General features: G+C 42.0%; 1 protein-coding gene across 3 annotated transcripts in view; it reads left to right on the forward strand.

Annotated features, from left to right (window-relative positions):
- The first annotated feature begins 387 nt into the window (after positions 1–387).
- The window catches only part of gria4b (glutamate receptor, ionotropic, AMPA 4b), a 146774-nt gene continuing 119748 nt past the window's right edge, over positions 388–27413 (forward strand). For all 3 annotated transcript variants that reach the window (XM_030436965.1, XM_030436966.1, XM_030436967.1), the window contains exons 1-2: positions 388–803; positions 7036–7194. In XM_030436965.1, the coding sequence (XP_030292825.1) occupies positions 713–803; positions 7036–7194 (250 nt within the window). In that variant the 5' untranslated portion in view covers positions 388–712. The remainder of the gene's footprint in view (positions 804–7035; positions 7195–27413) is intronic.

Consider the following 27413-nt stretch of genomic DNA (forward strand, 5'->3'; position numbering starts at 1 on the left):
CTGGCGGCAATTAAAGCGTTTTATTGCACCTTTGAAAAAAAAAAAATGACGCTGTGATGCAATGAGAGCGATCATTTGTCACACTCAGCCAGTCAGTCGCTGTGTATTTTCACATCAGCACATCTGGAAGTTTTTGGGTGTTAAACGAGCCGCGGGGACTTCGGTGCTGCTGACCGGGCTGACTGACGCCCCTCCTGCCTTCCTGCCCCGGTCGCTCTCTCGGGTAAAAAAAAAAAAAAAAGAGAAAAGAAAAAAAAAGGCGCATGTGTGTTATTGCTGTGATGCGAGTTTGAGCCGCATCCAGACGCACTGGCCGCCGCTGGCTGATGCTCTCCCCCCCCACCCCCCCTTCCTCCTCCTCCTCCTCCTCCTCCTCCTCCCCTCCTCCACCTCCTCATCTTGGTGGTGGCGGTGGTGTTGTGCGCAAAATCTCCAGCGCCGGACGGACGGACGCAGTTTGACGGTACAAACGAGCAGCGGCTCTGCGGAGGGGGGGATATCCAAGAGAAGAAGAAGAAGAAGAAGAAGAAAAACAACAAAACAAGAAGCCATCCTAAAAATAAAAAAAAAAAAGCAGACATGGATATTTAACGGGCATTTTTTTTTCTTTCTCTCTCTGTTTTTTCCCCCCCTGCCCCGTGATGTTGCTCTCGCCCTGGGGGTGTTAATTAAACCTGCTCGATGTCTCTCATCAGTTTATAACCGGAACAAAATGAGGATTTCTTCTGGCGACTGGTTTCTGTTGATATTCTCGGGCTTCTGGGGACTGGCGATGGGTGCTTTCCCGAGCAGCGTTCAGATCGGTGAGTGTGTGTGAGCGCCTCGGACGTGAATCATGTGAATGAATGTGCCCGTGGACGTCCTGTCTGCTGCCTCTGCGCCGCCGTTTAACACCTCAGCACTCCTCAAAGTGCACATTTCTGTCTAGTTCTGCTCCACACCACACGCACGCTTCTGTTGCTGCACGTTGAGCGCACACACACACACATACACACACCCCTAACGCGCTTAGTATCTGCTGGGCTGGAGTGTGTATCCCGGTGCACTCCGCCACTGCAGCAGATCAGAGCAGCAAAGTGTGTGTGCATGTGTGTGTGTGTGTGTGTGTGTGTGTGTATTCCCTATGCAGGCTGCCTGTGCATTGACTGCTGTTAACACTCTCGCAGACCCCGGTGTCGTCCTGTCGCTGCAATAAAACCTCTGCCACGGTCCCACAGGCCTCCCAGATCCACTGTTCTCCTCCTTTTTTTTTTTTTTTTTTTGTTCGATCCCACCTCCAGTTTATTCAAACAATTCCATCTTTGCATTCAGTGGGAGCACATAGAAATGATGGATTTGTGGTTTTCATTCCTCCGGCAGGCAGATTGACTTGGTTGATTTAGAGGCATGGGGATGGAGAGAAGGGCAGACCGTGACCTCCAGTTGTTGATCATCACAGCACTCTTAAAAAAAAGATTTAAGAAAAAATCAATTATCGGAAAAGCAGAAAATGAAATGTAGGAAGGTGTTAAAGCCTCAGACTTGTTCGTGGTCTGACCCTCCGCTGCACCCCGGCTTCTGGCGGAGTCGAGGCGCATCAGAACCAGTCCGGCTGATGAAAAATGACAAGCTGTTCAAATGATTCTCCTTGTCCTTTTATATCAACGTGATACTCGAATCCCCCGCCCAGCCCCTCCAGGCGGGGTCAGAGGTCAGGGTCTGTTACAGAACAGCACCCCTGAAACTGGGGACACTCGAGCTGGTCGGGGGTTTAAACCTGCGTCTGTGCACTGCTGCTGCCGCTGATCAGGGTGCTGGTTCAGTCACAGTTCCCTGATTTTTTTTCAAACCGCTCCTCATTATGGTGCGCAAACATTCTTGATGTGATAATACCTTTCCCGTTTCAGCTCTGTAATTGCCCTCTCGGAGTGTAAAAATTCCACAGTGCACCAGTGTTTCTTCAGCCGTCAGACTTGGTGTAACACTTCTGAGCTGCCACCAAAAAGCTCCACCAGATCTCAGAGAGGGCAGACAGCTCTCCAATCAACACTCAGTCATTTTCAAATAATTGCCACTGAAAATCAACACTTGTTAGCAGAGGGAGATTTGCTGTGCAACACAGAAACACAAATACAGTCATGGTGGCAAACATGCTCCACAACCGCCACGGATTAAGTCTGACGGCGCTGACACACGTGAAGGTGGAGCCTGAGAATTATAGATCCCCCTTTTCATTCATTATATTTTCATTCATTTGCTCACTGTCACCAAGAGTCATGGTGACTGCAGCCTGTCCCAGCATGCATCACATGGAGGGCACAGGGGACATTCTTGACAGGAAGTCAATCCATCACAAGCAACACACACACAAAACAAAAAAACAACAAAAGCCAAAATATCACACAAAGTCAAGAATCAAATTCAATCCAGTTAATCAAGATTTAAAAAAATATATATTGAATGCGACACTGAAGGAGATCTGTGAGGATTTCGAGGTTCTCCTTTAAGGCTCATGAAGCTTTTGTCACTTCTAATGAAGATCCTAACATCATCTGAGTAGCCTGGCTGTGTGTGTGTGTGTCTGTAGGGGCGGGGGGGGGGATGTAAACTCTCCTAAGGCCGTGCCTCTTCACAGGTTTTTCACTGAGGTGGAACTGGTGTTGCTAGACTCACTGACAAACGGAGACCCCATTTACACCTGTTATTAACATGCGATCCGTATATGGATGCAGGTACAGGTGAAATGTCCAAAATCCATGGTTTTGCGGATCAATGTTTGGCCTGTGGACATTTGGATAACGGAAATCTAAGACTTCCTCTTCGGTGCAGCTGTCATTGTTTACTGTCTGATTAGGCAGAAGAGAAATGCAGTTGGGAGCGAGAACGTGTTGGCATATACAGTGTCTGTTTAGAGATGTTAGCCCAAACACTGCAGCATGGTCAGTGGCTTTAAGCTTCTAACTACTTACTGCCCTAATATCAATTATGCATCTGAACAAATCTGCAGTCAGGTTGGCAGTAATACATATGCAAAGTTAGACTTTCAAAATAAAGCTTACAGACAAGCAGTTTACATATTGTGCAACCTATTCACCAGAATAAATGTTAGGTAAGTATGTCATTATAAAATCTAGATTAAGACAACAGGATGTTTCTCAATGTTACAACTTTCCGTTTGTTTCAGTTGAACTTTGTATCTCTGCATTGTCACAGCGCTGTGCTTGTTCCTTGGTTAGGTTGAGGCACAAAAAGCACTTGGCTGTGGTTAGGAAAGCATCAAGGTTTGGCTTAAAATACCTGTTTCGGTTGCCAAAACAGCTGGAAATGTCTCCAACTGTTTTAACTGTAATAACACCACCACCACCCTCTCCACCTCTTGCTGTATCAGATGGCTGTAACATGCACATAATGTGAATGTGATATGCAACATTTGGTAGACATGTCAAACATTAACTTATAATATCATGCCCTCGCAACTGGGCTGCATTGTGACATTTTATCACTTCTGTATCGTTATTAATGTTCGGAAAACATTCTGGTTCGGTTAGGTTTAGGCACAAAAGTACTTGGGTAAGTTTAGTAAAATATCAAATTGTTGGTTAAAGGTGTGATAGGTAAGAGTTGGCCACCTGGTGAACTCAAACTCATACAAACAGGGGACAGCTTATTGGTCGTGTAACCGCCAGTTGCTATGACAGCTGCTGCTAGATAGCTGTTCTGAACTTTAGATAAACTGAACCTAAACCTGAACACAAGTTACGTGACTTCAGGTACCTGAGCAATGATATGTAATCCACGCCTGTTTTAGGGTATTGAACTTTGATACTTCTATGGCACTGACAGAATTGCCTCAAGGCTATCATGTATTGAAAAATATCATGTCATTCGAGACCAAATTTCAATATCCAAGCAGTTATACTCATCAGTGTCAGTGATCCAATAAGCATGCAGAAGGCTTGTTGTGCCGAGATGTAACAGTACTGGTGATTAGCTGTCTTGACTGGATCTTATTCAGGTGTTATTTGTTCAGTGTGACCACAATCTCAGCTGAAAAATCTGCCCAGTCTGTTAAAAGGCTTTCCTCTACCTGCTGTCAGAAAGCTACAGACAAGCTCTCCCTCTGCAAAGGAAAAATAAATAGAGCCCATGCAGCAGCACTACTTCATAAGACTCTCGAGGGACCAATATCACGTGCAAGACGGGGGTCACCTGTCCGAGCTAGCAGTGTCCTATGAAGCTTCTATCCAAAAGTAGCCTACAGAAACCATCAGCGGTTTCCATCTGTATCTATGTGACCCTCACCTCGCTCATCTCAGTGGCCCCTCAAAAGTATCCTGCATTTCTTCCCATTGACAAGTCGGCCGGTCCTGCCTGCATAATCTGCATACAGAGATCTGATCACTGTGCAAGCAGAACTGAGATAACGGGAAGGATTGTGCCACCAGGTGTAAAAATTCAAAGGCCTGTGATCCAGATGTTTTCATCCAGATAACATGTGCCAGCTGGAAATGGGGTCAAAAACAAACAGGCTCTTTGGAGCCACAAGAGCCTTGTTTTTGGCAAACCATATGGCATTTATGAAACTTCAAAGTCTTGAAGCCCCGACAGTGTTTACTGTTGTACTGACTCTCATTTTGTGTAACACCAGAAGCTGAATGAGCTGTATTTGGGTCAACACTTGATTTATTTAGTGTTGAAGATAAGCTTTCAAATATGTAACATGTAAAGGGCATTCCTGCTGATCAAAATGTTCACACCATTTATGTTTGTAAATCAGGAATCGACACCTCCTGAGAGCATTTGTGAGTCAAGGGGGACGTGAAACTGTCACAGCTGAAATTATTTGAAATTCATAGCAGCCCTAGTTTTCCAGAGTTATGCAAAATGACGGTAGAGGATTTACATGCGTGGGCGTCACGAAGGAGTAAAATATTCTAAAGTTTACCTTCTAAAGAGGTCAGCCATAAAGAGAACACACTGGCATTTTGCTTTAAATGACATTTATACTGTCGCATCCCAAGAAATATAGCCTGAAGTTAGACTTTCAAATGTGAAACAAACTGCTTCTGACCTGAAACACCACTGACATTTGCACAACCATAAACAGCGTCGTCAGGATCTCCATATATGAAGAAGGCAAGGTTCTGATTCTGAGCTGCTCTTGTTGGCAGTGTTGATCCAGGAAAATATCTGGTGGATAATATCACTTTTCTGTTCGCGTTAGTATGAAACAAAGGTGATTTAAATGCTAATCCAACTGCATCTTACAGTACACTGTCACAAAGGCTGGCGGTGCTTAAAGAGTCGTGAGTTGCTTAACTGTTGGATTAATTTTGGATTGTCAGCAGTAGTGTATCGGCAAAGTGATTTACCAGAACAATATTGTTCTTTTATTACATCTCATATATTGTCTAGTTGTCCAGTTGTGTCCACCTCTAATATGATAGAGGTTGCTCTCTGACCACAGCTGCTAAAGGAGTCCAGTCAGGGCATTTACCAAAACTTTATCTGGGTTTAAACCTCCATTTTGAGGTTGTCCTCACATGAAGGTGTTTATTCACATGCCAAATATGACCTACGTATGTTAACCAGGGCAGGGACCTTGGTTTCTTGTAGCCATGATCAGGTTCCCTCCCAGCCATTGCCAGAAAGCTATTTTCTTAAACATAAAGACATTTCTTTAACCATAACCGTGTACATTTTAGTGACACTGGCAGCATGGGTGCACCAGTTTGGTCCAGACTGAAATATCTCAGCGACTGTTGGATGGCTTGGCATGAACTTTGGTACATACATTCATGGTCCACAGATGATGAATCCTTATCACATTTGTGATCTCCCGGCTTTACCTTGGGAGCCAGATGTAGGTCAAAGTTTTCACGTTTTAAATGAAATATCATGACATCTACTGGGGTGGATTGGCACAGCGTTTGGTTCAGACATTCATTACTCCTAGAGGATGTATCCTACAGACTTTGATCCTCTGACTTTTCTGCTATAACCACTTTCTTGGGGATCCCACTGAGCAAAGACATGACCAAACACTTCCACTCAAGATCCAGAATTGAACGTTTTGGTGGCATCGTGGTAATATTCACTGGTGAGGTCCAATTAACATTTTTTGTACGGTTCAAAATGAAAATGACTACATAAATATCCAAGACAACTTGCAGTCAGATGCTCAGGTACTAAACCTGTTGTTGCATCAATAAGTGGTTGTATAGGGGGCAAGATCTGGAACCTCTGACATATCAGATCATAAAATGTTGATAGAGATTATTTTGGGAGATAACAACAATCAGCGCCTTCTGTTCCTTGGTTTGCGGCCTTATTGCCGACATTAGTGCAATTGTACTTTTCCAATTAGCACCATTGAGGAGGCTCTAGGTGGTCCTCAGGAAGGATGTAAGAGTTATATATATATGTTATATATTTTGGTGAATTGTGTACTTAATGTACATTATCCCAAATGTTCCCAACAATATTCAAACCCTGAGAAGTTTACGTGACTAAAATAACAATAAAACTTTATATTCAAAATTTTCTCCCCTGTGAACATTTCTTGCCTGAGTCACATCAGACCGATTTTCATCGGCCATGGTGGTTGTTAAAAACGAGGACAGCAACTCCCATGATCCCACACGACTATTTTACAACATCATAAAACTGAGGCTTTGTTTTCATTGTTTTGATTGAGGGACCCGTATAGGCAGAGATTACATACTGTTAGTTTAAGTTTGAGTTCCTCCCTCATACTGTTTTACCAGCATGACTAATAAATATGGAGGTGTGTGTGGCCCCGATGTCATAAAAGTCTGTCTTTCTTAATAAACTAGTGTTTCACACTGGCTCTAAAAATCTAATTTGTATTCAAACTGTCAAAAATCTGCAGATGATGACATTGTTTTAGTAGTTTCTGCCTTCATTTCACTTCATGTCTCTGTGCTTGTCAGCTATAATTAAACTGTCTGCAGTAAGATTGTGGATTATTCTCCGGTGCTTCCTTTTTTCTTTTTTTTTTTAACATCGTCATGTGTTTCTTTCCCTTCTGTTCAGGCGGTCTGTTCATCAGAAACACTGATCAGGAGTACACTGCCTTTCGTTTGGCAATCTTCCTGCACAACACCAGCCCGAACGCCTCGGAAGCCCCGTTCAACCTGGTGCCTCACGTGGACAACATCGAGACGGCCAACAGCTTTGCCGTCACCAATGCCTGTAAGTCTTCCGCATGGCTTTGTGTTGTGTTTGTGCATTGTGGGGTTTATGATCACACTAAAACAGGAAAGCGAGACTTCCTGTACAGCAAAGGCTGTGAAATGGGTGGTAATGTGAGGACTCACGTCTTCCCAAGATTTTTTTATTAAAGGATAATTCAGTTTTATAATGACTGTGCACTTCATCTCATCATTAATCTTATCCGTGATAATAACATTGTACTCACCAAGTTAAAGAAATAGTTCAATATTATTTTGTAGTAAGGAGCTGGAGATAGGATCAAGACTGTAATTTTTGTACACTTTTGCACAGATTAAACAGACGAATTAAGCAAATTCGACATGATAATAAGTGCAAAGTTAAAGGATTTTTAAACTTTGCAGCTGTTCCTGGATCATCATAATCAATCAGTGCGTTTACATGACACTCAAGAAAACCGAATTACTGGGTTAGTCCGACTATGATCGGATTTTTAAGATGCCTGTATACACCTTAGTCTGACTAAAATCGGACCGGATCGGATTCCTCATAGTCGAATTAAAACACCTAGATTATTCGATTGATAGTCGCATAACTCCTGCATGTATACGGTCTATCAGATCGGATCGGATTATACGTTCTGCGCAGGCGCAAGATTTCTTTCTTGGGCTGTGAGCCGGAAGTAGAAGGACGGCGATGGCAGCGTCTTTCCTCCAAAATCACCGTAAGAAAGAGCGCCATTGTGCATCTAGTTTGTGTAATTATCATGTACACCATATATGAAATGTACAAAGATGTAGCTTCGTCTCGCACTTCGTATGCCATCTTTCTCGAATGCCGAGGCAGTTTGTTGTTGCTGGTGACGTAAAGAGGTCAGCCAGAGGTGGCTCTGTTACCACTAGTTGAAATGGGTACAGCGCCATCTATCAAACCAGGGTGTGACATGCTTAGGCCCAATAATGCGACTTTCTCACCGGCATGTATACTCGGACAATTGCATTTGTTTGATTGAGTAGCATAGTCGAACTATGGCTGTAATCCAACTAAGCTGTGCATGTAAACGTACTGAATGTTGCTTAAGGAACATCATTGCAACTGATCAATCAAATGTTTGTCATGTCATAGTTAAGCGACTCAGGAAAAAGAAAAGAAAAAATCTGTCCCTGAAGAAGTTTTTCATATAACTTTTGAAAGGGTCAGTTGTTTACCTCCCTAAACCTAGCCAAGGTTTTTAGTTCCTTTAACTTAACCAAGGTTTTAAGTTCCCTTAACCTGACAAAGCCTTTTAGTTCCCTTAAGTTAACACCAAACAACCACACAAAACTGAGTGAACAGATAATTTATAAGTTCCAAATTGGGTACAAAGGCTCTGGACTGAGAGTCCTAAATTTAACTCAATTGCAATGAATGTTGTGGAACACCAACATGGCAATATAAGATACACCATGTCACAACATATCATTAAAGTTATCCAGTTGTTTCACATCTACAAATGTAGAAACACAGTCTCAAACAGTTGTCTCTGACTTGGCAGCAAATTCAAACGTGTTTCTCAGAAAGAAAAATGCCAACATTGTACTCTGGTGACTTGGTTGTTTTCACTCTGCTTTATTATCCTGACTGAATTGTTTCAATAACTGGCTAAACTTCTGGCTCAGACTGCTTGTGTTTGTTGCCCCGCTGGACCTATATTATTTTTATTTGCTAATTTGCAGTGCTGCCAGATCTCAGCAATAATTTTGGTGAGTACAATGTTATCATAATGGATATGCATCATCCAAACACCCAAGGTGCAATAAACTGGCATCATCTTTTGAAAGGTGGATTCTCTCCGGCTCTATCAAGATGAAAAAGTATATCGTTATTATGAGCATTAGGAGTGGCAGGAGTTAGAGAAATGATGAGTATGGTAATAATATCATGTGAATGACATCATTTTAAATGAGAAAGGTGGAAATGTTGTAAATGACACATTTTTAGGGTTTTGTTTCAGTTCAGTTTCAGTTTGTGTGAGAATAAACACGTATGTGTGTGTGATGATGTGGCAGTACAGCTGTGTCTGGGAGTGTCTGCTGGTTCACATCTGATCTGAGCAAAGCTACACACGCTGAAGGGGACAGCAGCTGTAAACACACAAACAACAATCACACACTCTGCTGTGATATGCTAACAGTGGTAGGCGGTGATTTTTTACTGTGGATCCCGAGGGAAACGTCTTCTTTCTTTCCTTCTGTGTGTGTGTGTGTCTGTGTGTGGGTGTGTGTGTGTGTGTGTGTGTGTGTAGGTGTGTGTAAAAGTGTGTGTGTTGCAGGGTGTGGGGGTTCTCACAGAGACCATAAAACTACGCAGCCTGATGTCTTCTACTATCTATGGTGTGATCTGGTGTTAGAAAAATCAATGGCTAAATTAAGCAGAGAATGGAGTGCTGTTATGTTTCTTTGGTAATCGAGGGGGTGTAGTGTGTATGTGCGTGTGTGTGTGTGTGTATCTTACGGCCAGAGAAAGATTGCAGATTTGTTCTGATTTTATGATCTGTCTAGAAGAGCAAGTAGCCATTTTTGAAGAAGTCTTGGGGTATTTCTCCCTCTTTTAAACTCCCATTTTGGTAAATTATCATCATTTAATGAATGCCAAATGCGCCATTAGGAGTTCCTTTTTCCGATGTACCCATAGATGTACAGACAGATACAGTTGGATTGCTTGGATGCTGTAGAAAACTTTAAAAATGGATGATTATCAAGCAAGTTCTGTTATAGTAGGGCCATAAGGAGCATCTTCCCGCTTATTTCATAAGCAGATTTGTGGATTTTTTAATAGACACAGCCACCAAATACAACCCCAGAAAGTGACACTGAATTTAAACATGTGTGTATCATGTCTGTGTCTTCAGATTTGACTAAGTTATGATTCCTCTTGTCGTGTCTCGTGTCTCCCATGAAGCCTAAATTTGCTCAGCATGGTTTACCTTGAAACCATGCTGACACATGCATTCACTCAAATGCACCAATATAGCTGGAAGGTTTTACTTACTGGTGACCTCTAGTATTAAATAGCACTGGGTGAAGCTGTGGTCTCTGTCTCTGTGGACAAATGAGCAGCACACAGAATAATAGAAAAGCCAGTTAGAAGCACACAAATAGAAAAGAAAATGAGTTATTGAAACAATAAGCACCATTAAAGCCATGCCGAATTAGCTATTAGCACTTCCTGTTTGCAGTTTTACCATGGTTGTACAGACAGCCATCACCAGATTACTTTGATATGAGATCAATTTAAAAACGTGATGATTCCAAGGCAGGTTCTGCTATATTGTTAGTGCTTTCACGAGTGTCGTTTCCCACCAGTTTCTAAGCGGATTCATAGCTGTTTGGATGGACACAGACACAGGATTTGACGATATCCTCAGAAAGCGTCACTCACACTGAATGTAAGAATATAAGTAACACCAATGTGTTTGTACAGTTTTGCCTATTAATGACCTCTGAGATGAAATTACAGCAGATGAAGCTGTGCTGGTCTCTGTGGACAGATGAGCCCCAGATAGAAAGATGCAAAAGTAGGTTATTGGCACAGGAATAGAATTAAAGATGAGCAATTAAAACAATTTTCAGGGTGATATATTTTGTATATCTGCACACACAAACACACAGCTGACGGTTGCAGTATATAAAAAGTGGTCTGTGGGACCAAGCGTGAATATTAACGCGGTCTGAGTTTAAAAGTACAGTGTGTTTGCCAATTTAAAGGAAGCCTCTACATAATGATCTAGATCCAAACTACTACTAAGTGCTTGAAAATTCTTTATGAGCTGCTCAGAACACTCTTCGGAATTTGCATAAAAGCAGCATCTGTGTTAAAAAAAAAAAAAAAGAGCCCAGGGTTGCAGAATATGAAACATCTTTATTTCAATAATCCGTTTGCTTGTATTTCAATTGCAAGGTTACACCATCCTCCAAACAGGCTTTTTGTGCTCGCCCGGTCAATACAGGCTCTGAAATGAGGCGGTGAGACAGGAGACGACTGTCAGAGGAGCTCTCGATGACCGCAGAGCAGCAGTTGTCCTGCAGTGGAGGCATGGGTGGCTCTAAACTGTATATTTCCAGGGACAGAAGAAACTATGGGATTTTTCACCTCTCGTCTAATGGCTGCACAGTCACAGGAAGTGAGTCTGCAGCGCATTGATTGGCCAAGCCAAATCAGAGCAGAATTACATGAGCCAATCAATGGCTCTGATAGCTCAGGGCCAGCGGGGAATCTGAGATCGAACCACAGCGCTTGTTTTCACCCCCTCGTTTTGCATTTCACAGTGTCTTTATCACCCCCCCGTTTTTTTTTTCTGCTTCACGGACCCTTTTTTTTCGCTCCACTGTCAGCGGCCCTGAGATAATGGTTATGAATAGGCAGTGTTAGCATGTGATGTTTAAGGGCATAGCGTACATTTGGGAAAGGGGAGATGAGAGAAGGAGCTAATTTGTGAAGAGAGATTAGGCCATTCAGCGACTCGGCGTGCTGCTGTCAGGGAGGCTGATGGGAATAATTGGTGGGAGGACGGGGACAAATGTTGTTGTATGTTCCCATTGTCATTGATAATAATTCAGTGGACCAAGACCCTCTGATAGATTCTGTTTCATGTGTTCGATTCACTGTTAAGTCTCCATTTTACTCACAGTGGGGTTACTGGCATTGTACTCAGATTTACAACTTAGTTTTGTTGCCTATCTCGTAACTTTCAAAGGTCTCAGTGCAGTATAATGTATCAGTATCAAGTTAATTGTGACACCCTGGTGTAATTACTATTAACAAATGAGGGCTGGACGAGACGCTTGTTATTCTCTCTGTCGCAGCGGTGGTGCTGAGGGTCTCCCACAGGCTCAGAATTTATACGTGGTTCTCAACCCTGTGGGGGAAAATTGGGCTTCTGCCAACAACCGGGTATTTTAAGATACGCAAATGCAATAATTTATATAATTATAAGACAGTGACTAGGTGTGCATTCGATTTTTTTAAAGCATCCTGTTGTGTTAAACAAGCTTGGAGCCGCTGTGTGTGAAATTTGATGTGATTACAGTAGGGCTGATATCCAAAATCCAAATTGCAGAGAAGCTCCAATTTCTTTCATAAAGGTAAAATGTGAGAAATCAGTGTTATAATGAGGTATTGTAGGGCTGCAGAGATGTCCCAGCCTGAAAATATTCTTCACCAGACTGTAAAAAAAACCTGTTTTCATGGTTCAGAGCCCCTGTAGGTGAGCCGCACGTGGAGGAAGCCTGTTTATGCATGTACGGGATCAAAGCCAATGACATCTCAACTACCAGTGCACCTACAAGTCTGTACACAACATTGGCACACTGTTAGTAGATGGAATAGGAGAGGTCGCATAACAATCAGTGTGTTTACGGGGGTATGTTACAGTAAACCAGAGGGCTTCTCTCTGCAGAGCATGTGTGATTGACAGCAGATGGGAGGTGAAGGGAGAGGGCAGACTGTTCACTGGTCAATCAATCCGAAAAAAATAAAAGTATAAAAGGCTGAAATTGGTCGCCAAATATACTTGGGTGGCTGTTAATATACCTGGGCTGACCGCCCCAGTGAACTCTATGTGTGTGAAACACTAGAAATATTGCACTTAGGTTTGTTTCATTATTTAATGTGAGGAATCTTTCAGTCCGCTGGTCTGTTTTTGTCTGCGGCTATCCTTCGTCTCTCCAGTGGACGCTTGGGTGACAAAGATGCTCAGTGTACATCATGATTTATTCACTAGGGATGTTTCCGCTGCACATTTATGCATTTTGTTTTTTTGTTATCCACCAACTCTGCCAACTCAGCCAAGCATAAAATTTGTTTTTGTGGTGTTCGGGCTCTTTCCACCGAGGTTTTTTCCGTTTTGAAATATGGCTATTCTGATTGCAGCACCAGGGTTTCTGGTGTCATTTTCAAATTCTAAAAAGAGTCATCTTAAAGGATAAAACTGATGATATTCTAAATATTGTCTTGTTGTTAACAAATCCATGAAAAGACCAAAACTAACAATGAGCTCATCCTATTAACAGCTAAAGCCTGATGCTTTATCTTATTGTTCCATAGAGCTCCATCAATGAGTCACACTGTTGCACACTGAGTAACATTCATACAAACGAACATGCACACGGTGTAGTTTATTTTGAGTCGATCCCAGTTGGATCGCACGAAAGCACCAAATGTTCATTAATCCGCTGCTGAAGACGGACCCCCAAAAATCCACTGCTTCCTCCTGTTTTTTCCTGAACGCCTCTGCTGCCCAGCTGTTGGAGGAAATTACTTCAGTGAACGTATGTGTTGAGCCGCTGTTAAAGATTTACGTCTTCGGCAAGAGGAAGAAAAGACACAATGTTCCTCTTGAAACTGAAAGGTTGAATTGTCATAATGGGAGAGGAACTATAATTGGTCTCCATCCGTCCATTAGGTTTCATTGAATTGAATTTTCTGCGCACAGTGTTTCAGACTTTGTGATGAAGTGAAAAGCTGCATCTTATTTCTGCATTTCCAACGAGGACATCAGGTCACAGCGATGACACAGTTGTTACTGACAGGCCTTGAGGAACATCAGTTTAAATGTTGCCTTATGTCACCTACAAATGCTGCATGATGCGTCGCTTACATCCGACTGTGGTGAGGCTGAACTGTGATTCTCAAGATGACGCATGCATGCACACTGTTATTAAGACAGAAAACCCCCGCTTTCACATGTGTGGAGCAGCCGGAAGTGAAATGCCAAAACAACAGACTGCCCGGTTTATTATGAAACACTGAGCCAGCATGATGGTGATGGTTTCATGGCTCTCTGCCCTCCTCTCAAGGTGTCATTGTTGGTGGTTGAGGACAGAGTGAGTGTTCGAGAGTCCTTGAACTTGAGTCGTCCCTTGGATGTGAGCATATCTATCCAGGGAATTCAGACTGAAAGTCAACGAGGAACATTCAGGTGCTTCTGTGTACAAGCGGTGACATTTCTCTGAATAAGAGTAGAAATTTGAGGCACTGCGTGCATGGTATGAGTGTGATGCTCGAGGACTCGGGATATCCCGACTATTTTCAGTACAACAGATGATAGACTTGAGAAAAATACAGCACTGAGGAGATTTCACCTCAACAATCCCTTGCAGGATAATTCTCTAAGCTCAGATTTTCCACATTGAAGTGGAATGAAAATGAAGAAAGTATGTGACGGGAATAATTGGAAGGAGAAGTCTTCTTTGTAGGTGGCAGACTGAGACTGCAGTAAACCCGTCGGATTTGACTAAAAGTGACAGTTAGGTGTTGGAGTTTTCTTTTGTTTGTACCTTGAATCTCAACACAATCGGCAGAGGAAATGTTAACTGAGTGTGTTTCTGCAAACAGAAGCTCTACAGTTCTTTATGTTGCAACTTTACATTTGGTTAGGTTTTTCAGTTTTCCAATTTCTCCCTTGTCACCATGCTGTGCTTTGACCCTAGGCTTAGGCACAGAAAGCACTTGGTTGTGATTGGGGAACATCATGGTTTGGCTTAAAAAACCTCTCTTGGTCTCGAGGGCGAGGTCTCCTTAAAAACAGCCGCTCACCTGACTTCCTTTGAAAAATATGCGATTTTGGTTGCAGCCTTAAAGGAATACATCATATTGTTAACATCATCATATAACTGTGATAAAAAGCCCCAACTGATATACTAAGCAAACACTTTCTCTGGCTTCTTGTTAAGCGTCAATGCGCTTGCTACACTTATCCACCAAATTGAGCCATCAGTTTTTTCCGTAATCCTGCTGACAAACAAACCAAACTGAAGACATGACCTTCCTGGCGAGGGTAAAACATGATATTGTGCGGCAGTATTGCTAAAAACAGGTTAATAAGGGTGACAGACATGATCAGTTTGACAATCAGATCAGTTCAGATCAGATAGATGACCTCTTTTGGAAGAGAAAACAAAGAGGAACAATAACAGTTTTCTTATAAACATCCATCACAGACCTCTAGGTTCAACTTTATCGTGCACCGTGTGCAATCACAGTTTTGCTGTGCAGTGAGGGTTTGTTCACAATATTTCAGGCGCCCTCACTTCAAATCAAATGGTTCAGAGAATCTCGACTAAACTGTTGACTCGTTAACACCTGGTCTGATCGATGTTTGTTGCCCATTCTGACCTGCAAAGTTGTCCCATTCTCAGTAGTTTCAGTAATTATAGAATTGAGTAAATACAATGTCATTATAACCGGCCAAAGTCAGTTACAAAGATAAGATATATTCAATAAAAATGTATCTGTAAAGGATGGAGGTGTAGCAGTTTGGATGACAGCATCTCTGTGCTCTCATTATAAACACTCTTTACAGACATTAACCACAACCGTGTAGCAAATAAACTAAAAATCGAATCAGTATTCCTCTGAGTCCTCAGCGGTGTGTGTAACCTTTTCACTGCACTTCATTTATCCAGCTGATCCTTGTTGTGTGTTTCGTGGTAGCCTCTCAACCACACAGCCACACAAAGGTTTTTCAAGGCGTGTGGGGGTGGGAAGCGGTTCATTTGACCTCCTACATGCTGCCCCTGCCTCTGCCTTCATTGAAACAGTGACATCTTAATCTGCATTGACTCATTTATATTCAGAGTGGCGCTCTGACTCACTCCACATCCAGATAGCGAGCAGACTGTGCTCCTATATGCACTCATGCAGCAGAGGAGACCTACATGTTCCCTGCCGCTCGCACGCGAACGCATCCACCCCTCGTCCGTCCTCCAGTGTGAAAACTCTCCCTCATGAACGTGTCTTATGTTCTCCTGTGCGTCTGAGAAACACACGCAAATAATCCAGCTGTGCAGGATGTTAGCGCTATCTAAGTCCATTATCTCCGTTGGCTCCATTCAGAGGGGCTCTTCTGCTCTGTAGTGCTGCCCTTTCAAATGGCCGTCTGTGGCCCCCATTCATCTGAGGATTCATCTGAAGCTCCGCTGCAAATACACGGGCCTCTTCGGCGGTGTATACTTGTGTGTTTAATGGCTGGTGTTCAGATAGAAAGAAAGGATGGAAAGAAGGAAGGGGGATGGGGATGGGGTTGGGGGGGGGGGGCGCTAATGAGAGATTAATGTGGCGAAGCAGGGAGGAAGATGGAGGATTGAGGGGGTGAGGAGAGTTTTACAAGAAGGGATTCATTAGCCTGGTGAAAGGTAAAATGTAAGTGAGATAATGCGAGTAACAGCAGAGCCGGAGCTGTTTTCATCATGACTTTTTCCACATTTTCATTGCCGGCTGCCTGAAATGTGTGACGGCGCAACTTTAGTCATACGCTGCTAAATTTTGTGGAGACATTTTGATGAAAAGTGTCCCCTGCATCGCCGTACAGTATGTGCGGCGGGGAAAAATGCAAGGACATCCAATAGAAGAGTTGACTTTGCAGTGAAAGAGAACAGCAGAGTCTAATTCTCTCTGCATAACAGTCTGCACCCTGCTAACCTGCCAAAATACAGTGATTTTAATGCATTGGTTAAGTAAAAGATTAGAGTTTTAAGATTAGAGCCACTGTGGTATAGGGAGAAATGAAATACAATATTAACAATGATGTTTTCATTCAGTGTATAATCACCTGAAACTATGAACTGCTGTGTATTCAACAGAGGGAGCAGAACAGACAAACCAGAAAGAGATCCTTTCAGGTAAACTTACCTGAAGGCCACCGTAGGTTCTCCTACACGCTTGGAAAGGGAGGGGTATTTAGCATGTTGCCATCCCCGACCCCACCACTAGACCACCAATTCCGTTTTTTCCATCACATCTGCCAGCCTGGCTCTACTCAGTTTCACTCACAGCAGCAGGGAATTGCATTTCCACCACAGCTGGGCCACCTGCTCGAAGGTGTGTCTCAAACTAACGGCTCACTGGTCTCGATGCCCACAGTTCTGCCGAAGAATCACCGCCAACAAAGTGGTTCCACTACTTCACAAAAAAAGTCCTGCTCGGAGGCGTGGCGGGCGCAGCTTGGGCCTACTCCTGAGCAGGTCCATTGCAGATGCAAGAAGAATGGTGGTGGAAAGGCAAATTGGCGCAATGTAGAAAAAAAAAAGAGATAATCATTTTCTTAAAAATGATTCAAACTGATTAATCGATTTTCAAAATAGTTTCAATATCAAATCATTTAACATCATTTCTCAAACCAGTATGATTCATTCGGCATCCCTGCTTTTGTAGAAAACATAATCGAACACAGATAAACTGCACTGATTACACACAAGTTGCATTATGATCACAAAAACCAAAGAAGTCCTTCAGTGAACAAATGAACACACACACGTCATCATGATGTATGTTGATGAAATTTGAAAAAACCTAAAACGGTAAGTGTACCGATCTAAATGTAGAATATTTTAAATGTGGTTTCTCTGTTCATTTCCACTCCTCCCCCTTTTCCCCCGCTCCACCTCCCTGCTGCACCTCCCCCTCCTGATCTGTGCACTCGTTATGTAAGTTGCCCCCAGAGGTGTCTGTGTGTGCGTGCGTGAGTGTGTGAGTGTGTGTGTGTGTGTGTGCGCGTGAGCGTTCGTGTTCGTGGGGGACGGTTGAGGAAGACCTCTGAGCGCACAGCGTCCACTGAAAAACATTTAACTGTTGATGTGATCCTTCAAAAGCCATTAGATTTGTGAAATTGATTGTTTGTCTGAGGAGCGTTACTGCCCCTCAGTTTGAATGTGCTGAGAAGAGAAGTACAGTGAAGAAACAAAAAAAGAAAAAAGCTGAGTGAACAACAAGTGGACAACTGGAGGAAAAAGGGGAATGTGAATGCTGTTTTCACAGAGAGATGTAAAATATAGACAGAGTTGGTGCTGAAGCTTCCAACAATATCAAAAGTACAAAACTGGCTATTAAAATATTAATAGAAATATTAGCAAAATGTACTTTGAATATCTATAAGTTCTTATTAGGCAGAAAAAGGCACCTGTGAGTATTATAGTATCACGTCTGGATTATTGTTATTGATGAATTAGCACGTGAGAATCATGTTTCTATTCTATTATTTTGTGCAAATGGGGCTATTTACACACTGCTGGATAGTTAAATCTATTAAAGTGCACCGTATTTTATAAACCGATTGCATATTTGTGTACGTAAAATCTGAATCTGCAAAGTAACTAGTAACCGTAGCTTTTCAAAAAGTTCCGTGATGATAAACTTTATTTATGTAGCACCTTTTCTTAACAAAGTTACAAAGCACCTGAGAGTTGAATAGAAATAAAAACAACAACATCAATAAAAGCATATATTAAAGATTTGCACTACGGAGGAAACACTGCACTAAATTCTCATTCCTGTCAGACAGTAAAAGCCCCCGAAAAACATTAGGCCATTTAAAATTGCCCGTGGCGTAGCAGCCACTGTGGCCGTAAGTGGCAATACGGGAAAAAGTAAAACATAATAATGAAACAGTAGAGCAGTTATCAGGTTGATTCAGCTGCACATCAATATGTAGCTTCGGTTGAGGTTGTTCAGGCATTTGAACAAAAAACGGATGCTGTTGTTTTGCAAAGTCCCTGAGCGCATTGAATTGAGAACAGGTGCATTCAACTTTTAATTTGTCGGGAGGCAGAATGTTTTATTCCTTCCACCGAGCAGTAATAGTCGGGCCTTCATTTGAAGTTTATCAGACTGTTGGCTGCAGTCTGTGAGGAAGTGCTGCACCAATTTCCAGGCTCAAAACAAACTTTATTCTTCTCAAACTGAACCAGGAGATGAATATTTTTCCTTGTCTGAATATTTAAATATAACAACAAACTGTTGAAAACTGAGAGCCAGATGTTTCTGTGTACAGAAAGTGACTGTGGAGGCCAGTTCCCTTGTTGTCTGCCCCTTAAAAGTGTGTCAGCAGACCGTGCTGAACTGTGAGAAGGTACATGAAAATACAACAAAGAGACAGATAAGTGTGATCTGTTTTGTCGTCATGACTGAAATATTTCGGATCCAGCAGGGGTGTGATGCAGCCTCACCACATTCTTACTCAATTAGAAATCTATTTTGGGACATGAGGATGTTCGGATGGATTTTCTCCAAACTAGGACAGGAAGTCATGCCAGACACTTTGTGTTAATCATTTAGACACTTCTGTTCAAATTTTAGCATCTTTGAACTTCTGTTTGATTTTAATGCATCACTTTGCATCGCAAATAACAGAACTGGGTACACTTAATGATATGAGTAAACAAGGGCCATAATGAGGCAGGCTGGGGTCGAAGAGTTGAACCGTTTGGAGAACTTTGGAGAGGATACAAGGAAGTTTGCTCTAATCTATTGTCTCTGTGACAGGACTTATTTCAACATTAGGGTCTTTTTGTCTCAGATGATGCACACACAATCAATCAGCCAGTCAAAAACCAGATCAGCTGTTTTTTTTCTTAAGGTCAAAAAGTCCATCCTAGTCCAACCCTTGATGCTGTATCCTGACGACACAAAGATGACTGGTTCGGACTACATAATATTTCTGTCTATTAAGATGATCCCTGTGTCAGATTAGAAGATTATAGTGTCGGCTGAACGGGACCGGCATCGCCATGTCTTATTGTTGAACTTGTCCGACCTGGCAACAGTAACTAAGGGGGGCAGGACTAAAGATGGGTCACTTGTGTTCAGAGGCTTGTAGTTCTGTGCCCCTTGGCATTTAAAAGTGATTTGGGAGGTCTCAGACTCATACAGTTTTGCGAATTAGACTGCCACTTCCAGTTTAGTGCCAAAAGGAAGGTTCTCAATGGAAATGGTTAAAATCTTCAGGCTCATACTTATTTGGAAGTACCGGTAGAATAGGTTTACATTTAAACACATTATTTTTCTCATGTGCTACATTGCTGCAGCACCCCACATTGTGTCTTAAACACTCTGTTTTACCTATGGAGTGAGACATTTCGCCTCTGTTTAATCTTTGATGAGAGTTGCTCATGTGTATTACTTCATGAACAGGATGTAGCCAATCAGAGGCAGAGTAGGGCGGGTCCTGCCGAGCAAGGTAGTGAGATCGAAAATAACGCAGCTACAGCAGGAGCACTGTATGTTTGCTGACTGACTGGAGTGCATATATTTTAAAATAAATATATAAAAATGAATATTCGTAGTTTTAGAGTAATGCACATAAGTCATGGAAGTAAAGGCTCGACTCCAAACTAGGCCTTTCAGGCAGTGCAGGATGCGTCCTATGGGAGAGTGTAACTCCCTTTGGCATGGACTTTGGGCTTTTTTTTTACTTTGCAGACCTTTTTCCATGCACAAAAATACTGCATTACATAATAAAGGAAAGGCAAAAAACCCCAAAACATGATATGACCTCTGTAATCCTCTGTGGAGTAGGAATTTGCTCAGTAAAGCTCACGGCAGTCCGCACCAAAGTGTTTTATAGAGTTTTTGTCCAAGTGGAAATGTCGGCCTTGTGGCACGACAAAAAACATCAGGAGGTCGAAATAATCAGTAGGATTTATCCTCTGGTGATCATATTCACAGCGAATTTTGCTTCTAATTCAGCTGTTTTTGAGATAACCCTTCATACATTCAAGTGTTGTTTTAGGGGAAAATTTGATCTGAAAGTGCCGCTCCAGGAAAGGTCAGGTGACCTCTAGAATCTGCCGGAATTTATCTAATGACATCATGAATATTCAGACCACATTTCAAGGTAATCGGGTTTGTTGGTTAATCAGAGAAGAACGTACAAACCCACGTCATGATTCATAGATTGAACGACCTGAAGGACAAACACACACAGACATAACCAACAATATGATACGTGATTTATCTATTTATTCTAGGGAGTATTTCATGTTTTAAAATGTGTTATGTATGGTTTTTGAGACCCTAAAATAAACTTTTAACGTTTATTTTTCACGTAAAAATGGGGGGGGGCACCTTAAAGCTACAGTGCATGTGCACATAATGCTGTTCAATCCACGTCGACCTTCGAACAACCGTATCAGTCAGCTGCTAATACAAACATTGTCCATGCAACATTAACGCTAATGAAAGCCTAACGGATTGAAGTGAATTGCTTTGCGAGACAGAGATGCCCAGAATATTTTAAGAGGCTGACGGAGATGGAGAGGGGAGTGGGAGTGGGAGGCAGATCGCAGTAGGTCTGCTCTCGGATCACAGTGAATAAGTTGTGTGATTTCACAGATGGGTTTTAGCAGGAACACACTCTGGCCAGGGGAGTTGTCCTCACACACTGGAGGATGCTGCTACAGCTCACACACGGAGTCATACGTACTGCACGCATGAGCAACTATCACTTTTTTGGAAACGGCAGGAAGTAGACGCAACACTGCGATCCTCCGATTTCAAGCCGGAAGAAGATTCCTTAGGTATGAAGGACAACAGTGAAGAGATTAGGCTCAAGTTCCAAGTAAATCATCACGATTAATGGATTACAAGGAGGCTGAAATCAAGACAAATACATGCAACTCATCTCTGCCCTCTTGTCTTATCCTGAAGAGGGTTTCTTTTATTAAATTTGTACATATAAAGTAAAACTGTTCAACTTTTTAAAAGAAGAAATGGCTCATTCATTCTCTTACAAGAAAACATCATAGGATATTAAACATATTTTAAAACACTCAAGGATTTTGCTGCCTAACTTATTCTGTCAAGTAGTTAATGGTGGCTAATGGCAGAAGTCTTTAGATGGATGTTGCTGCATAACTGACATCACTGAGTTGGACCACTGGTCTAACTGATGCTGATACTGATGCTTACACAATGTTTCAGCCCATCGCAGATACACCTTCTGACTTTTTTTATCCTCAAAATAAAAGTAGAGTTATTGTAATGTGATAAAAAGTGATTCTCAACCAGGGCCTGACCTTTTCTCAGGGGGTATGTGGAGAAAATACAGAGTAGCTCAACAACAGTAATGTAGAAAATTTAATAAACTGGATAAATAATGGATTTGGCCAATTTAATTTACTCCATGTGGTTGTAAGTTGAATACAAACAGACCGAACTAAACATTAACAGTTCAGCTGTTATAAAATATTGTAACATTCACCTTTATATGATTAACAGTTGAATAACATCCAGATGGAAATTAATTCAAATACTCACGTGAGGTTCATTCAACCCAATCACCATAGTAAATGTTTGCTAAGTTTTTTTTCGGCAAAACCACAGATAAGTTAAAGCTTTCTTTATGTTCCTACTTTATGCTTGTTGGGGATCATTTCTGTGTTTCCTGACAGTCAAAATGCTGTGCTTATTGTCTGGTTAGGTTTAAGCAAAAAACACCACTCGGTTAGGGTCAGGAAAACATCATGTATTGGCCTTAACTACCCAAAAGGGCCGCCACAATCACAGATAGAATCTGTCCCTCGTTCTCTTTAAAAATACACAGCAGCTTTACACAAATCCTGAAACACAGACTTGAACTGCGGCCACACGTCTGTCAGCATCGTCGCCTGTAACTCAACCACTATCCCCTCCAAGCATGAAAGTCGGGTAATTAAGATGTAATGTAAGCAGTGACATTTCAGCAGGCTTGAGTAGAGTAGGATACAAGGCAATGCTCCAGCTTTTTTTAAAAAAAAAACCCTACTTGCCCACAGCCCACATGCTCCGGTCGTCTTTGTATTTTTGAGAAGATGTGTTTGTACCAATTACGGAACGCCACGAAGAGGAAATTTCCCTGTCAGTTAATAAACTCTGCGACACCACTGTGGTTACCAATTACAGCGGACATTTTTAAAAGAAAAGATTCTTGTCTATGACACTCAATATCTGTAGAGCACTGTATTAAGTTACTGCTGATGCAAAAACAAACACTTCCTACTGCTGCAGCTTCACATTGAAAGCATTTAACCACTTCTATTTGCAAACATGTACGTTGTAAAAATGCAGGATGTGTAAGATGTCGTGTTTGCAGCTTGTTCCGTTAAAAAAGAAAGACGGCAGAGGGGAAGCTCAGTATCCAGTAGGTTCCACGTTGTAACCATCACCCCTAAAAATAAAAGTAAAGAGGTTTTTAATAAACATGAAACTTTCCTGTTTGTTCCAGTTACACTCTCTCATGCACTCTCTGTCTTTCAGAAAAGTTAATCGTAGCAGATATGAGACGATATGGAGATGAATAGTTGAAATGTGATGATTCAGCACTGTGTGACACACTTTCTTCTCTTTATGTTAATGGGATAATTCAGCATTATGAGCCGAAATTACTTTCCAAATTACACAAGGAGCTCTGACAGAAAAGCAGACAGACGAGCCGAGGCGATGGAGCTCTCTGCCGCTGCGGACGCCACAGAGACAAATGTAGGAAATATCCATGGGCTAAATGAGTAGGTGTGTCCAAACAATTAGCAGTTCTGGTTTAATGGTCATTAGATTTCCAGTGTGAGTTGAGGTGCTTTGATTGAGAAAGCCTTCGAGGACTTTGTTCATTAGCAGCTGTGTTCATTAGTTGGAGGTCAAACAGTCAAACTCCCACTGGAAGGCATCAAGAGGGAGTGAACCGTGACCTGAGTCTCCCCGGCCCACAGCTATGATGACCTCCTGCCCTTTGACCTCTCCTCCTTGAACAAAAAGATGGAAATGAGCCAAATGGTTTGCTCTAATTTGGGCTGGCCGTTTTCTTTTTTTTTTTTTAGGTTTACCTTCAGAAAAGTGCTGACAGATGCCAGAGTATGACCAATCTCATCAGAATGGGAATCATTAGCTGTTTTACATGGGACATAATATTCCACTGACAATCTCAATGATAGCCCAGTCTTAATTAAAATGGCCCATATAACAAGCTTCAATTGAAGAGACTGGCACTATCCAGCCCAAAGGGAAGGAAACATGAAATGTAACAACACCTCTGCAGAATCCTTTAACCAATCACCTAGAGTTAGAAATAAGTTCATAGTAAACCCAACAATGGTTTCACTTACTACTGCCTGTTTTTGACTCTCATTTGATGGTAAACATCCTATAAAAGGATGCATTTTGTAAAGATAATTGTGCTTTGTCTGAATGACTTGGGCCAAATTACGACGACTTTATGCTCACTTGATTACTGTCATGTTTACGGGTGATTAAACACCTAACAACTGGTGTAACCACTTCATTAAAATATATATATCCTGATTTACTGCTATGGGGCGTGTGAACGCCAACACTTCATAAATGTCTGCATAGGTCAATTACTAGTGACTTCGGAAGCAACATATGTCACCATTCAGCCCGTTCTCACTCAAAGAACGTGTCAGACACAGCAGCCTGGTCAGTGGCCCCCCCGCGGGATAGTATAAAGAGCGAAGCAGGAAGTCTGAGTCTGGGTTGGTTGGATGGCTCATTCACAGGCTCGTTCCTCCAGAGACCGAGGTTGCGTCTCGTCTGTGACAGAGAGTCAAGAGTAATGTTTTTAATTCATGTAACACTAGTAAGTGAACGTACGATTTGATGTCAGGTATGTTATGTTGCTTACGTAACTTACATTATGTTATTTTATTTTAATCCACATTATGAGCCTTTCCCGAACCTAATCAAGTATTTATTTTTTGCCTGAACCTTACCTAACCATAAGTCCAACTGGATGTTGTACATTACGTATTGTTGCTAACTTAACCACATGTCTTTTATTTATAATCTACCTTCATTATGTACCTAAATTAAAGTTACATCATGTATGTAACTTAAAGGTGCAATACGTCAGAATTGACCACTTTGAATTCATACTCCCAACAAATTGGAGCTGCTCACTGCTGTGAATTGTTTTGTTTTTTTATATTATATTTTATAAATCTATTGAGTCTTTTTAACATCCGTCCATCTATGCACCACTAGCTCAGGGGCTTTGGACCTCTGGTAGAAAGAGGATTCCCGACATGGGGCTAGCTGGTTAGCATGCTAACTTAATGCAGACTTCCTTGCTCTCTACACTACTTCTCCTAACTTCCCTCTGCTGACACGTTCCATGGACACTAAAGGGCTTTGCCCGACAAAAAACATACAGTGCTTTCACCATATACGGTCATGACGGCTGGTAAAAGCACCACTTATCAGATCACTTCATTAAATGTCCACGTAAAGAGGGAACTTGGAAGCAAGTAAGAATGATTTTAGTCAGGTTGAAATAATATTTTCCACATTAAACACAGACAACAAGATCAAGGTTTCAAAGAGTTAAGCTTCAGGACTTTTGTCCCACCGGGATGCTTGTGGTGTCCGTGCAGGTTTAAATGTTTGTTTGCTGTCTTTTCCCTCCAAAGCTTTTATTGCCTTTGATAAACTGCAGATAGTCGTCACAGTTCCTCAGTCAGTTCTCAGTGCGAAAAGATTCCACAGAGATCGTCAGCTGTCACACATCCCCATCATCACTTGTCATGCTGCAGCATTTGTACAGATACTTTAAAGATGGATTATGACAGTTAAATTCTTTATTTCAGGATACATGAGATAATTTCATCAAAATCATTATAATACAGCGTCGGTTAACCGTTCATCAGATCTTAGTGTCTGCTGGAAACGTCTGTCCTCTTCTGGTATATTCTGCAACGTTCCTGTACTTGCGGTGCTTCTATTTCTTCGTGAATGTGTGATGTTGCTTCCTGTGACCACAGTGTAACACATTTCAACCAGCCATGTTGAATCGGTCGCCATTGATTCGGTCAGACAACAAGCTTGCACTCCTGCACCCTTCATAGTCTGGTTCCCAACATTAGTACACTTTAGTCTCTATAGGCAGACATACAGTCAGTGGATGCAGGCATGCACGTACACACACACACACACACACACACACACACACACATGCACACAAACACACAGACACACACTGACCTTTCACCCGATCCTACTACGGCTCCATCTAATGATGAGACTATTATTAGAGCGGATCATTACTAGTTATCAGTTTTCTGTGAGCCATTCACCCTCTGTACACCACTGTGTGTGTGTGTGTGTGTGTGTGTGTGTGTGTGTGGGTGTGTGTGTGTGGGTGTGTGTGTGTGTGTGTGTGTGTGTGTGTGTGTGTGTGAGCTTGGCAGAGCTGTTGTTGGATGGTCTCAGTGTTTCATCTCTCTCCAGCAGGCTGCCAGAGAAGAGCCCCTGATTGCAACATGATTGGCGAATTACTGCTCTTTTATCACACCAGAGAGATGCCCTCATTGGTCGGTGGACAGAGGGAGGGAGTGGATGAGCTGATTGGGAGAAGTTGGGCATTTCTGCTGTCATGAATGGTGGCTTAATAACTCTGTACAGAATCACTCTAATGGCGGGGTTGATGATTGTGATTTATGCTCCCAGTACGGCTGCTTTAAATGAAACAGGGAAGGAAACAGAAAAAAAGAAGACGTGTGAGGCAAAATAAGAGTCCTAAAAACTGAACATGACTCTTCTTTGTTTGTTTGTCTACACAATGAAGAGTGTCTATGTGTAACCTCCACCTGCTCCTCCTGCTACTGCTGGTATGTCAGCAGTGTTGCCAGATTGTCTGAATGTTTTCCAGCTTAATAATTGATCAAAATCTGCCAAAACTGATTAAAAAATGTTATACATAAGAAACAATAAAAATCTATAAACAAAGCAATTTTTATAAAACAGCGATTCAAGTGTGCTCGAACACATAGGAGGCCACATAGTACAGTGCAATTACCAAACTCTTTCCTTTCAAAGAGCAAATGAAAGGACTGCTCAAATGACAAAAATAATAGCTTTTGTGAAAAGCAAAAAGCCTTGACAAAACCTTAAATTGCCCCGCCACTCATGAAACACACATGAAGAGAGAGAAAAAGAGAGAGCAGTCCCATGCTATCAAGAAGCTGAATGAATAATGATGTTTTAATGATGTAAGCACAGACGTTTCTTTAATAGAAAAAAAAAATACAGATTTGTAAAAACACTGCTGCTCGTGTGCGTCTCTGGAAAATTAGTTATGAACGTATTTTCAATATAGTTTTAAAGATTTAAAGGAACAGTTCACCCCAAATATTCTTGCATTATCTAATCATCCATAATGCTGATGGGAAGTCAGGTGAAGTTTTTCATTCCACAAAACACTTCTGGAGCTTCACAGCAAAATGTAAAAAGAAAACCAAAATAAATAAATCCAAAAATGGCTCTGCACAGTTCGCCAGGTGTCATCCAAGTCTGCAGGCGCTCCATAAGCCATAAGTTAAGCTCATCAGCATGCACTCTGTCTGAATGGAGCCATTAAAACAAGTCCCCGTCTACTTCAGTTGTTGGGGAGAATGCACCGAGTGTAACACCTCACCTGACAACAGCATGCTTGTGAGAAAATA

Source organism: Sparus aurata, chromosome 13 (assembly GCF_900880675.1).
Source record: "Sparus aurata chromosome 13, fSpaAur1.1, whole genome shotgun sequence".
Taxonomy (NCBI): Eukaryota; Metazoa; Chordata; class Actinopteri; order Spariformes; family Sparidae; genus Sparus; species Sparus aurata.